The sequence below is a fragment of the Panthera tigris genome, chromosome F2 (assembly GCF_018350195.1).
Source record: "Panthera tigris isolate Pti1 chromosome F2, P.tigris_Pti1_mat1.1, whole genome shotgun sequence".
Lineage (NCBI taxonomy): Eukaryota > Metazoa > Chordata > Mammalia > Carnivora > Felidae > Panthera > Panthera tigris.
In genome coordinates this window covers 81,592,673-81,606,986 of record NC_056676.1, presented here as the reverse complement: position 1 = coordinate 81,606,986, position 14,314 = coordinate 81,592,673, and the positions used below count along the sequence as shown (strand labels likewise).

The 14,314-nt window shown below is 55.4% G+C and overlaps 1 protein-coding gene and 1 long non-coding RNA gene across 2 annotated transcripts; both read left to right on the top strand.

The window, feature by feature from the left end:
• Positions 1-5,799: 5,799 nt before the first annotated feature.
• LOC102970552 (claudin-7-like) lies at positions 5,800-6,839 on the top strand. The gene is made up of 2 exons (XM_015541789.2): positions 5,800-6,224; positions 6,632-6,839. The coding sequence occupies exons 1-2, from the start codon at positions 5,863-5,865 to the stop codon at positions 6,837-6,839; spliced, it is 570 nt and encodes a 189-aa protein (XP_015397275.2). The 5' UTR covers positions 5,800-5,862.
• A 4,474-nt stretch (positions 6,840-11,313) lies between these two features.
• Positions 11,314-12,881, top strand: LOC122235146. The gene is made up of 2 exons (XR_006213271.1): positions 11,314-11,414; positions 11,725-12,881. It is a non-coding gene; the product is annotated as an uncharacterized LOC122235146 (long non-coding RNA).
• Positions 12,882-14,314: the final 1,433 nt, after the last annotated feature.

The following is a 14,314-nucleotide window of genomic DNA, read 5'->3' as shown; positions in this document are numbered from 1 at the left end:
TTGCTGTTACTATTTCATTTTTCAAGGCACAGTCTTCAGTATGTTACATTTTTTTTATTTGGGTAACCCCTGGGCCTTTCTTAGTTTGCATGTCATTTTGATAAATCTAAAACTAGGTATTTTGTGTTCACTTAAAGTTCATTTATTTCAAGTTTCATAAGGTGCGCTGCTTTTCTGTGTTGTGGGTTGGGATTGGAATCAGTCCTAGGAGGGGTGGGTGTGGTTATTTGCCAGTGCGAACCCTTTTGGTGAGTTCTGAGGACCGGCAGCCACGGGCTGGGGTGTCAGGGCCACCTGGACCTGATCTCACGTCCCAGGTGCCATATTTGGTCTTCCCAGGGGCCACATTGGTGATGGTCCGCTTAGTGTTTTAACAGAAGTTCTAACTATTTATCATGATCCGGAAATGTTCCCAGTAAATGAATGTTATCTGTGGCTTGTAGCAGTGCTTGGAAAAAAGTACATTCTAGGGGCGCCTGGGTGGCTCAGTCGGTTGAGCATCCGACTTCGGCTCAGGTCATGATCTCACGGTTTGTGAGTTTAAGCCCCTCATCGGGCTCTGTGCTGACAGCTCAGAGCCTGGAACCTGCTTCAGATTCTGTGTCTCCCTCTCTCTGCCCCTCCCCCACTAGTGCTCTCCTTCTCTCTCTCTCTCTTTCACTCTCTGTCTCGCTCTCTCAAAAATAAACATTAAAAATAATTTTTTTTTAAATTAAAAAAAAAGAAAGTACGCTCTCCATTTGGAAAGAAAATCCAGGCCAAGAAAATGGTATTATCAGGTGGGGTTTGTTCTCAGTCCCTTTCCTCTGTGGAGGGGGGCTATAGGGATTGTGAGGGGAATGAGGTGGGTGCAGTCAAAGGGGTCCTCAGTGTGGCCTTGGCAATGGAGTTGAGACCTGCACTCCCTGAGTTTACTGAGGCCTTGCTTTGACTCGAGCAGAAGTCAGAATCCAGCAGGATATAGAACAGTTGGTAACGAGCGCTGCTTCGGGACTGGGTGTCAGTGTCTTGCACATTCATGTGACAGCTGAGACAGAGGCCTGAGGTCCAGCCCTCTCTTGGCTGCCCTTGGCCCTTTGTAGGGTTTTTGTTTTAAATAAATGATGTTGTCACAGTTTAATCGTGAACTTGGCAACAATGTAACCACATCTTTTTCAAGACTAAAACCAAAAATGGTTTAAAAGGCACTAGGTGTTGTTGTCGCTGGCTTTCCTTTACCTCTCCTGTTTGTTTTCTCCCTCTTTCCTGTGTCGGATGATGGTGTAAATAGCTCCCTTTGTCCAGTGGAACAAAGAAAAAAACCTGATGGAAAAGACTGAGGTAGGTTTTGCTTTTGAAAAGCGTGGTGCTGTAATGAATACAGGGCTCCGTGATGGGATTTGTGTATCGCTTCATGGGGAAGGGAATGATGTTTTATATCTTTTATTTTTTTTTAATGTTATTTATTTTTGAGAGAGAGAGAGAGAGAGAGAGAGAGAGAGAGACGGGCATGAGTGGGGGAGGGGCAGAGAGAGGGAGACACAGAATCCGAAGCAGGCTCCAGGCTCTGAGCTGTCAGCCCAGAACCCGACGTGGGGCTCGAACCCACCAACCATGAGATCATGACCTGAGCTGAACTCTGACACTTAACTGACTGAGCCCCCCGGGCACCCCTGGAATGAAGTTTTAGAATCAGGTAGTTTGACTTGTGTTGTTCTAAATACATTTCCATTTTTTAAAAATCATTAAAAAAAAATTTTTTTTAATGTTTATTCATTTTTGAGACAGAGAGAGACAGAGCATGAACGGGGGAGGGGCAGAGAGAGAGGGAGACACAGAACCAGAAGCAGGCTCCAGGCTCTGAGCCGTCAGCCCAGAGCCGGACGCGGGGCTCGAACTCACAGAACCGCGAGATCGTGACCCGAGCTGAAGTCGGACGCTCAACCGACTGCGCCACCCAGGTGCCCCTTAAAAATCATTTTTAAATGTTTGTTTAGGGGCGCCTGGGTGGCGCAGTCGGTTAAGCGTCCGACTTCAGCCAGGTCACGATCTCGCGGTCCGTGAGTTCGAGCCCCGCGTCAGGCTCTGGGCTGATGGCTCGGAGCCTGGAGCCTCTTTCCGATTCTGTGTCTCCCTCTCTCTCTCTGCCCCTCCCCTGTTCATGCTCTGTCTCTCTCTGTCCCAAAAATAAAAAAAAATAAAAAAAAAAAAAAAACGTTGAAAAAAAAAAGAAAAAAAATAAATAAATGTTTGTTTATTTTTGAGACAGAAGGAGACAGTGCGAGTGAGGGAGGGGCAGAGAGAGAGGGAGACACAGAGTCCGAAACAGGCTCCAGGCTCCGAGCTGTCGGCACAGAGCGGGGCTTGAACCCACGAACCGTGAGATCATGACCTGAGCCAAAGTCGGACGCTTAGTCGACTGAGCCCCCCCCCCGGGCGCCCCAATACATTTCCGGTTTTGAATGCAGCGCCTGGCCTTGGGGTTCAGGAGCCGTTTAACGTGATGTTCTCCCTGGGCAGTGTCCAGTTGCTTCTCCTCGTTTCTGTAATCTGTCCTGGGGAGGAGACGGGCCGTTCCCGTCACGGTCTGCCATTTGCTGCTTCAACCGTGTCCACGCCGTGAGCGGCCTGGCCACCTCTCAGAGGACATGCGGGTGTGGTGGCCCGCGCGGCCAGGCTGCTGACTTGTCCAGGTTGCAGGAACTGGGGTTGTTACGCTGAAATGATCCAAATGCTAAACGTTGCTGAAATTGCACAAAGATGCCTGGGTGGCCAGACAGAAATGCTCACATGTAGCTCACGGGCCACGGTGTTCGGCCGCTTGCTGCGCGTGGACGTGGGATTTCTCTCTGTGCCTCATGTTCTGTCCCGACTCTTCTTGTTCTCTCACGGAAAATGGCAGAAAGTTCTGGAAACCTTCATTTTGTGCTTCTTTTAATTGTGATAAAATTTACGTAACAGAAAATTCATCTTTTGAACCATCTGAAAGCATCCAGTTCCGCGGCAGGAAACACGTCTGCAGTCTGGTGTCACGACCGCCTCCGCCTGGTTCCAGAACCCCGTGTTACCCGGAACAGGAACCCCACACTCCTCTCCCCCGCCACCAGCTCCTGACAACCACTTACCAGCTTTCTGTTTCTGTGAGTTTGCCTGTTCTGGATATCTTACAGAGTGGACCGTACGATACTTGTCCTTTCGTGTCCACGTTCGTTCGCTTGCCCTGTGTTCGCGATTCACCCGCGGTGCAGCGTAGATCAGTACTTTGTTCCTTTTCGTGGCTGAGAATATACCACTTTTCACTTTCCCCTTCATCCGTTGAGGAGCGTCTGGATCGTTCGTCCCCTGGGCTCTCGTGGACGCTACCGCCCTGAACATTCACATGCAGGCGTTTATCTGGACCCCGTGAGGTGGAGCTGTGGGTCTCGTGCTGATTCTGCATTGGCCTCACGGAGGAGCTGCCCGGCTGTTTCCTAAAGTGGTTCCACCAGTTTTCGTTCCTACCAGCGGTGTGCAAGGAACCGTTTTCTCTACACCCTTGACAGCACTTGTCATTTTCTGTCTTTTTCATTCCCGCCATCCCACCGGATGTGTAGTTCAGGGAGCGGAGGCGTGGCTGTGGATGCCTGGCTCGTGTTTGGCGGGTGACCCGGTGCCGGGTCTCCCCTGACGCAGCCCCACTGGCGCGCGTGTTTGGGTGGCAGTGAGGTGGTGCCCTGTCACCTGTGCAGGCCATTGCACCTGGTCCTCTCTCTGTCTGGTCTGGGGTCTCTTTCTGTATATATTTTCTCACTCTGATTATTTCTTTAAAAGTTACTTTTGAAGGAGCGTTTTGTAAGCCGATGCTTTCCTGGCAGGCATAGTGTTGATGGATCACTTTGCTGTCACGCCTCCCGAAGCCCCAGGAGGTCGGGACAGAGCCGCTTTTGTGGCTTCCCTCTTTGTGCTTCGACTGGGGCTGTGCTCATAGATTTGCTCTTTACCAAACATTAGTAAAAAGAGAACAAAGTCCATTGAGAAGATTGGAGACTTCTACAAGATTTTGAATCTTTCCCTCTGTTTTTGAAACGGCAGCTTGCTGAGTGAGCAGCAGATCCATATATTTATGTATCAGTTTGTGTTTTGTTTTTACTTTTTATTTTTGAGAGAGAGAGCGCGCGCACGAGTGGGGGGGAGGGGCAGAGGGAGAAAAAAAAGAATCCCAAACAGGCTGATGGGAGGCTTGATCCCATGACCCTGGGGCATCATGACCTGAGCTGAGATCAAGAGTCAGACGCTCAACTGAGCCGCCCGGGCACCCTCAATTTGTGTTTTCGGTGGGCACAGACCACCAAGCCAGTGAAGATAAAAAGCCATCCGGGAAAAAAGGCCGCGTAAGCATCCTGAAGCGTGATTCTCGTGGCCAACTTTAAAAGCCGTCACACGGGGCGTGATGGTGATTCCTGCGAATACGAGAAGGCAGGGGATGAACCTAGTGCCTAGTGGAGACGTCTTCGTGAAGTAAATGGGTGGAGCCCGGATGGGGGTAAGGAACGGTGTTGGGGCCTGGGGTGGCGGAGCCTGGGGGTGCCGTGCGGATGAAGCCGGAGGTTGGTCGGGCCACTCCTGGCAACGGCCACGAGGGCTCAGACACAAGCCATTTTCCGAGGCCGCAGAAACACACAGCCTCGGCTCGTGAGGCGCGCTGACGGGGGCGCTGTGTCCCGTCGGGTGCGGTGGGCGCCGCGGGGTGGCGTGTGCTCTCTGGACCCCTGTCGCTCCCTGTGAGCTCCAGCAGGTGGCCCGCCGGTGTGTTCCCTGTGTTCTGGAGCCGGGGTGCAGGAGGCCCTCAGTGGACGTGAGGTGGTCCCCGAGGACGGAGCCCTGCAGGCAGTGCCGCACAGCACCCACGGAGAGAGCACCGCGGCAGGTAGACGCAAGGCAGGGATGGGGTGAAAATGAAAAGCAAACGAGAAATCAAAGGCCAAGCATCGGGAAGGAAAGGGCCGCAAGGGCTTGAGGAGGAGCCCTGGAGCAGGGCCTCGACCTGACCGGGCGGAGGGCAGCGCGGAGGAGGCGCGGTGCGGGGGGGGGGGGGGGGGGGGGGGGCGGCCTTCTTTGGGAGTGAGGAGCTGCTGGAAGAGCGGTAGGGATCGCGGGGAGGAGTGAGACGAGGTGGGAAGAGGGCGGAGGAGGGGTACAGGACTGGTGGTGGGGGGAGGCGGGGCGGGGCGAGGGAGGAGCGCTGGGGTGGGGGCGGGGTGGGGCGGGGTGGAGGGGAGGTGGGGGCGGGGCGAGGGAGGGGGCGGGATGGGTGGGGCCGAGGGGAGGTGGGGGCGAGGGAGGAGCCCTGGGAGGGGGCGTGGCGTGGCGAGGGAGGAGCCCTGGGAGGGGGCGTGGCGTGGCGAGGGAGGAGCGCTGGCGGGGCGGGGCGGGGCGAGGGAGGAGCGCTGGGAGGGGGTGTGGCGTGGCGAGGGAGGAGCACTGGGAGGGGGTGGGGCGAGGGAGGAGCGCTGGGAGGGGGTGGGGCGGGGCGAGGGAGGAGCGCTGGGAGGGGGTGGGGCGGGGTGGAGGGGAGGTAGGGACGTGGCGGGGGAGGGGGCGGGATGGGGTGGGGCCGAGGGGAGGTGGGGGCGTGGTGAGGGAGGAGCACTGGGAGGGGGCGGGGAGGAGCGCTGGGAGGGGGCGGGGTGGGGCGGGGCGAGGGAGGAGCGCTGGGAGGGGGCGGGGTGGGGCGGCGCGGAGGAGAGGCAGAGCCCACGCCCACCTCAGGCCGTGGCGTGGGTGCAGAGCACTGTTAACGTCCAGTGGAGGGAACCCTACCTGCCGGCGGTAGGGCTGTGGGGAGGCGTGAGGGATAACTACAGAATGTTCTAGTGGAGGCGCCGCTCTTGAAATGAAGGTTTTATGGCTCTGCTGGGCTGGGTCGGCCTGGTGGCGCGCACCGCCATCCCGCAGTGGCACGTGAGTTCGCAGGAGGGCGACAACAGCATCACCGGCCAGGCGAGGTACAAGGGGCTGTGGATGGACTGCGTCTCGCAGGGCACCGGCGTGTTGAGCTGCAAGATCGGCCACACAGGCCACCTGGTGGCGGCGTCCCGGGGGCTGGGCTTCCTGGCCACGCTCGACACGATGGGCACGAGGTGTGCAAGCTGCAGCGGAGAGGACCAAGTGAAGAGGGCCCGGGTAGCCCTGACGGGAGGCATTATTTTCATCGTGAAAGGCCCTGCTGCCTCCAACAGGACAGCTTGTTCTGGCGTGGCCACCAGATTGTCACAGACTTTTTTTTTTTGAGAGAGAGAGGGCAGGGGAGGGGCAGAGGGAGAGGAAGAGAGAGAAGCTTAAGCAGGTCCCCAGGCTAACACAGGCTCGATCTCAGGACCATGAGATCATGACCTGAGCTGAAATCAAGAGTCAGGTGCTTAGGGGCACCGGGGTGGCTCAGTCGACTAAGCGTCTGACTTCGGCTCAGGTCATGATCTCGCATTCGAGTCCCGCGTCGGGCCCTGTGCTGACAGCTCAGAGCCTGGAGCCTGCTTCGGATTCTGTGTCTTCCTCTCTCTCTGCCCCTCCCCCCACTCACACTCTGTCTCTCTCTCTCTCTCAAAAATAAGTAAACACCAAGAAAACCCTTTTTTAAAAAAGAGTCAGATGATTAACTGAGTCACCCGGGCACCCCTGTCACAGACTTTTATAAACCGGTGCCCCCCATGAATGTTAGGTACAAGCTTCGTCCTGCTGTCTTCATTGGCTGGGTGGGGTCTGCCCTGGTCATTCTGGGAGGTGCGCTGCTCACTTGCTCCTGTTGCGGGAGTGACAGCAAAGATGGGCACCGGGTACCCCGCTCCTACCCTAAACGCAACTCTGCCACGCAGTATGTGTGAGCTGGGACCCCCTGGCCCGGCCTGGCAGCCTATGGTGTGCCCAGCGGGTACCTGAAATGACCTGGGGCAGAACTCAGCCCGTGGGCAGGGTGCGGAGCAGAAGCCTCGTCACCCCTGCCCTGCACACCACGTATAGTGCCCCTGGGGGTTGGGTGAGGGAGACACAAAGAGGAGAGGCTGTGCTTTTTATACAGGAATAAAAAGGTATGTTTTGGGGGGGAAATGGAGTGTAGGTACCGGCGAACCACCACTGATGCACCTGTTCCGTGGCTGCATTGCTTCTGGCCAGTCCTTGATGAGCTCCGTCCTGTTACGATCTTTCAGTGAGGAAAGCACAGTGCACACGATAACACAGTACACAATTCACAATACAAGAAGAAGGGACTTGCTGAAGGTCACATGGCCACTAAGCAGAGGGTCAGACGGCGGCTGCCAGCAGCCACGTGTGGCTTTGAACCCGAGATGTGGCCGGTCCCCACAGAGCTGCGTTGTGGGCGTAAAACGCATGCTGACTTCGAAGACTCACTAGGACACAAAGTATGAACTCATGCATCAGTTTTTTATGTTGATGACACATTGAGATGACATTATTTTGGGTATATTGTTTAAAATTAAGCATGTTTTAAAAATCCCATTCACATTCTTTTGGCTTCTAGACCATTTAGAATCCACATATGGCTGTCACGTTTGTGCTGGGCGCACCGACTCACACCCCGTGAAGGTGGGCGGGGGGCCCTAGTGCAGCCGTGGCCTTCGGGGTCCCAGCAGTCTCCGTCTGTCTTGGTATGGGCTCTCGCCTTCAGCAGCTGTTTGGGGGACATGACGTAAATATCCTGAGCCTTGTTTCTTTCATCTGCGGAGCAGGGTCAAGTGTGAGGGTGCATGTGAAGGGCTGTGGGGGGTGAAGGGTGTCTTTCGGTGTGCGATCGATTGCCTTTCCCTGACGGCTAAAGACGTTGATCTTTTCATGAGCTTGTTGGCCATTTGTACCTCTTCTTTGGAGAAATGTCTGTTCAGATTCTTTGCCCATTTTTCATCGGCTTATTTGTCATTGTGGAGACATAATAGTTACATGTTTTGGACACTAGACTCTTGCCAGATAGGGGATTTGCAAACAAAAGCTCTGAGTTCATTCCTGGACTCAGTTTTACTCTGTTGATCTGTGTGTGTGCGTCCTGATGCGAGCACCACGCTGCCTCGACTACCGAAGCCTTGTAGTGTGTTGCAAGGTCAGAATGTGTGGGTCCTCCGACTTTTTTTCTCTCGAGGTTAGTTTGGCTCTTCTGGGCATCTTGTATCTGGGTTGTCAGTTTCTTCAAAGATTTGGGGATTTGGGTGAGGACTGGGTCACATCTGCAGATTGCTTTGGGGAGTGCCGCCCTCTTAGCACAATGAAGTCCTTCCACCCCATGAACGTGGGATGAGTTTCCATTTGTTTAGACCTTTGATTTCTTTCACCAGTGTTCTGTAGCTCTCAGTGTGTAAGTCTTTTGCTTCCTTGGTTAAATTCATTCCTAGATATTTTCTCGTTTGGTGATATTGGAAGTTGAGCTGGTTCCTAATTTTCTATTGGGTTGTTTGTTATAGGCGTAAACAGACAAAACCGACTTTCTTGTGTTGACCTTGTACCCTGAAACTCTGTTGAATTCACTTACTAGCTCTAATAATGTTCTGATAGATGTTTTTGGGTTTTCTGTGTACACCATCATGCCACCTGCAGAGAGAGTTTACTTCTTCCTTTCCAACTTGGATACCTTTTATATCATTTTCTTGCCTATGTGCTCTTTGGTGAGTGTGATTGTTTTTTATCACGAGTGGTGTGGGATTTTGGCAGGTGCCTTTTCTGTGTCTGTTTAGAGATCTTACGGCTTTTGTCCTGCCACACTGTCATTCGTAGTCTGAACTTGAAAGCACAGTGACCTCAGCATTCTGATGATGGAATGGTGGGCCTTTGCTAGAACTGACTTCCGGGTTTTAGAAGGACGGCAGGGGAGAATGTGTGCCAACCTTAAATACGCCTGGCACACGGTGGGCTTGCGTGTCTGGCCAGTGGCTGCATGGCTCCTTCTGAATGGGGACCGCCACCAGGGCCTGCCTAGGTGCCGAGAGGCAGCTGCACAGCCGTGTGCCACAGCTTCCAGCCGATAGGTGTCAGTGGGGACGGCTGAGCTGGAGGTTGCTGAGGGTGTGCAGATGGCCTCGCGTCCACGGTGAGACCGGGCGTGCCGTGCGCTCTTGGCATGGACACCCGCACGTGTGCTCTCGCTGAGGTCAGCTGCCCGGGAGGCTACCGCGTTTTATGGGAAAGCATTGGACCGTGAATGTACAACCAAAGAAGTTTCCCAAAATAACTTCTTCAGCACCTGGCCGAAGGAGGTGGTGCAGGTGGCCGTGGCAGCCGTCCTGGACCCACCACACCAGGGCTGGGTGCCATCGGCTGCTGCCTCTCGCAGCCTCTTGACCTCTGAGGCCACCCGGTTTTCTCAGGAAGGCCTAGTGCTCTTTCGACGTCCCCCTGCCTGGCCACTGTCTTTCAGGGGCGCTGGAGAGGTAGGCAGAGGGCGTGGGGCCACCTTGCTTCAGGTGCACCTGTGAGGGTGGCCACGGCTGCCACAGAGCGGGGGATTGCAGGAGCCCAGGAGGGGCACTTTCTGGCCCCCGGGAAACGGAAAGCTTTGGCGGGAAGCTCTTTGAAGATAAGGTGCTACGTTAAGTTTTTATTTCTTTTTTCATTAAAAAAAATTGAGTTATGCATGGGTCAGCACTAACCTGGGCATCCAGCTGAACCACATTTTCCATACGTGCTCGCCCATGGGACTCCCCCAGAGAAAGAACATTCCGGGCCTGTTTCCAGGCTTCCTTCGGCAGGACACCTGTGTGGCTCTGTCCCTGGATTGCTGACCACTGCATGGTGGTGTCCTCCACTGCGTGAACACACGTGACTCTGTTTCCCTGTTGGCATTCAGACCACCAGCCTGAACAAGCACCTCAGGACACGGTGGACAGACAGCCTGACCGCCAGAGAGCTCCGTATCCGCAAGGCCAGCGTCTCTCTGCAGGAGCAGCTGTGGGCGCTGAGCAGAGGGGAGCGCGTCCCCTCCCGTCAAAGGGAGAAGGTGTCCTGGCTGTGCGCTGGTGCACGGCTGCTTGGTCCGGGGGAGGATGCTGCACGGCCAGCGTCCAGGGAAGGAGTGGAGCCTGTCTGGCCTGAGGGGACCGTCCACGATCGAGCCGAGTAGGAAGGGTCGGGATGTGCCTGTCTCAGCTGAGTGGCCAGCGGGACCCCGGGCCCGGTCGCCATGCCTCCCTTGCGGGGCCTGCTGCTCCCGGGCGCCTCTGCTCAGCGCCCCCTCCCCCATCGTGTCAGTCTTGCAGCCGCACGGCCTCGCCTCTCAGCACCGTTGTTTCTGAAGCACTGCCACCCCCTCTGCGCGTCCTTCCCGAGCGCCAGCCGTAATCCAAAGAAGACGGGGCGGCGGGAAGTCCGGGAACGAGTTGGAGAGAATGCAGAGTGCTGGCCTGATGGGTGTGAGGCGGTGTCTCGCTGTGGGTTTGATTCACACCTCCCCGGTGGTTAACGGCGCTGGGCATCTTTTCTGTGCTTATTGGCCATTTGTCGGTCTTTTTGGAGAAATGTCTCTTCAGATTCTTTGTGCATTTTTTAAGTTTATTTTTTGAGAGAGAGCAGGAGCAGGAGAGGGGCAGAGAGAGAGGGGGACAGAGGATCCGAAACAGGCTCCAGGCTCCACGCTGACAACAGAGAGCCCGACACAGGGCTCGAACCCATGAACCGCGAGATCATGACCTGAGCCGAAGTCAGACGCTTAACCGACTGAGCCCCCCGGGTGCCCCATTTTTGTGCACTTTTCAGCTGGGATGTCGTTTCACTGTTGATCTGTAAGGGCTCATTCTTCATTCTGGGTACAAGTCTCTTTTCAAACATATGATTTGAAAATACTTTCTCCCATTCTGTGGGTTGCCTCTTCACTTCCTTGATAGTATCCTTTGCAGCACAAATTTTTTAAATTTTGAAGCCAATTTCTTTTTTTGTTGTTGCTGATTCTTTTAGGTGTGGTGTTTAATAGCTTTGCCTAACCCAGGACCATGAAGATATATCCCCAGTTTCTTACAAGTTTTATAGTTGTAATGCTTACATGGAGGTTATTGATACATTTTGAGTTAACTTCTGTATGTGGTGTGAGGTAAGGCTCCAGCTCCGTTCTTTTGCACGTGCACGTGCAGCTGTCTCAACCCCGTTTTCTGGAAACACTCTCCTCTCTCCACTGAGGGTCGTGGCCCCTGCTGAGGGCCAGGTGGCTACATGTAGGTGTTTGGGTCACTTCCGGACCCTAGTCCTGTGCCTGTTTATCCGCGTGTGTGCCCTCATGCCAGTGCCACAATGTCTTGATTCTTGTAAGTTTTGAAGTCAGTAAGTGTGAGTTCTCCAACTTTGCTTTTCTCTTTAAAAGTTCTTTTGGCTCTTCGGGGTCGCCGAAGTGTCACCTGAACTTGAGGGTTCAGCCAGCTGGGATTCTGATAGGGATTGCCTTGAATCTGATCAATTCGGGAAGTATTGTAAGTATTTTCGTTTTTGCTGCTGTTGTAAATGGAATTGTTTTCTTGATTTCATTTTTTGGGATGTTTGTTGCCAGCTCTGTTGGGGTCCCCAAGACCACCCTAGCTCAGTGACTCACTAGGAGGCCTCCCGGGACCTGGCGCCACTAAGATGGGTTGCGGCGAAAGGAAAAAGGCACGGAGCTCGGAGAGACCAGCTGTGAGCTTCCGGTGCCCTGGGTTCGCAGGCCGGCCCACATAACTCGGGTGTAGCTGTTTGGTTTCCGAGATGGTCACGGCCCCCACCCCACGTCCGCTTTCATTGTTACAGATTTGGAGCTCGTGTTCAGTCATCATGACTTGGCATTTCCTCAGTCACCCTTGTTTCTCCCCCAGACCCTTTCGTCTGGGTTTTGTGCACGGGGGACAAAAGCATGTCCACAGGAAAACACTTCCAGGGCTTGGGCAGGACAGAGCGCTCGATTTCCACAGAAGTTCTAAACGTGCGTGGGTCTCTCTTCTGCTGACCCAGGGAGCGGCCGCATCTGACAGTCCCCCGCCCGACCGCGTGCGTGCAGCAGGGGCAGCTGAGATGGAGGCCAGCGCTCCCTCCCCCTCTGCACAGGGCACTTACCTGCAAAGTCCAAGGTCGAAAGGCGAGACGTGTGGAGGCCGTGCCCACCTGCTCTGGCAGATGTGCAAGACTCTGGTGGGGATGCACTCAGGCTGTGTCTGGAGCACGCAGCCCGTCACACCTGATCTCTGTTGGCCCCTCCAGAACACAGGCCTTCTCCTGTGGGCTCGTCCAGCCGCAGCCCTGACGTCTGTGCAGCTTAGCGCCCCACGCGCCGGTGGCCCGAATCGGCATCGTCCCAGGGTCTGAGGCCTGCCTGGGGCCTTCTGTCAGCCCTGTTCTGCTGAGGCTGAGACTCCCGCAGCCACTAGCGTCTGGTCTCTGCTTCGGGGCCAGTCCGGACAAGGCCTTTGAATTGGGATCCCAAGCGGACGGGCGGCTTTCCTTCCGCGGCGGCACAGCAGAGACCCTGTGAGTCCAAGCGCAAGGCTTTCCCCGCCCTCGTTAGCGTCTGTCTGTCCAGAGGTCAGACCCGCCTGCTCACAGAGACACGCCTCAGGCCAGAGAGTCACCGCCAAGGGCTCATCAGCCGCCCCACCAGCTTGTCAGACTCAAGTGTGTCTCCGTTTGCAGGGAGCGCCTGTGTCCCCAGAGGCTCCAGTAGGGGAAACGATGGTAAAAAGCCATCATTTAGGGAGACTCGAGTTTCCAGTACTCGGAGCTTAAATTCTGACCCTCCCACTGGCTGCACGACACGAGGCTGTGGGGTTCCACTAATGCTTTTTCTTGGCACTCTTTCTGAGGGGGACGATCCCTTTAGCATTTATGAAGTTACCAGCATTTAACGTTTTGTATCAATATTTTACTACACAGGTGGATGCAGTAGCCACAAAATAAAGTCGTTACAAAAATTCCATTTTTTTTCTTTTTTTTTAATGTTTGTTTATTTTTGAGAGAGAGAGAGCGTGAGCAGGGGAGGGGCAGGGAGAGAGGGACACACAGAATCCGAAGCTGACTCCAGGCTCTGAGCCGTCAGCACAGAGCCCGACGCGGGGCTCGAACTCGGGAATGGCACGATCATGATGTGAGCTGAAGTCGGCACTTAACTGAATGAGCCGCCCAGATGCCCCAAAATTCCATTTTTTTCTTACTGAAAATTTACTCACACCCCTAACGGTTACAGTCTTTCCAGGGCTAACCTTACAGCTTCTGGGAAGATCCCAGCTGGAATAGGAGGTGGGGGTGGGGGGCGCAGCAGCAGTCTTACCTAAAACTTTGTTCCAGGCCAGGGGCCTGATCTAACATTCCTTCTCCCACTCGGAGAGAAGGGCAATGCACACTCTGAACATTTTCGGCCCATCCGAGCCCCACTCTTGGGAATTCGGGACGCTTCCTCCCACCCACCTGGAGAAGAGGAGCCCAAGCATCACCTGCGTGGCACTGTCCCCCTCCCGGTAGCCAGGGGACCCAAGCCCGCTCTCCTGGGACTGGATCTGTCATTTCCGGGTCCCACAGGTAACTTGTACCCTCACTACAGACAGCAGCTCAGCCAGTGTTTCACGGCCACCCAGGCACCAGAGGTATGTCACGCCTCATCCCTTCTTCCTTCCTTTGCAAAATAATGCTCTCCACACGAGTCGGTGAGTCTGAGCGCTAGGGAATCCCGCTTTTACAGCCACCCTGTCAAGGGTCCCCAGGAGCACTTCTCACTGTGGTGATTCTGTAGGAGCCCAGGACTCGGCACAGAGTCACAGCCATGACTTCATGCAGCGAAACGATACAAAGCAAGCTCAGCGAAGGGAAGAGATGTGCCAGCTTGCGGAGTCGCACGGGACGTGATCTGCAACGACACGCGTGGGACACCGTCCACCAGGACGCTCGCTAGACGCTCGGCCCCCGGAGCGTTCACAGGGCTGGGCGCATAGGCGCCCTCCGCCTGGCACACACCAAACTTCCGGACGCCCGGAAGGAAAGCGGGTGTTCGGCGTAAAGTGCGTGCGTGTGGACACTCCGGGCCCGGGGAGCCCTCTTACCAGCCAGGGCGGCGGGGTGCAGCCCTGGGGGCACGGCCTCTCCAGGGCGGTCAGGCCAGCCGTGCTGCCCCCCTGCCCGCCTCACGGGTCCGGCGGCTGGCAGCGCTGCTTCTCTCCCTCGTTAGCGCTAGTGCTGTTCTCGCGGGTTCCTCGGGACTTGGACGCGCGTCACCTGCAAACGGTTACTTCTTCCTTTCCAGTCCGGTGCCTTTATTCCTTTCTCTCGTCTGAGCGCGCTGGCTGGGCCTCCTGCTCGGTGTCCACCCAGGCGGCCGAGTCCCGTTCCGGAGGCCGCTGCCAGCGCCGGCTCTCTC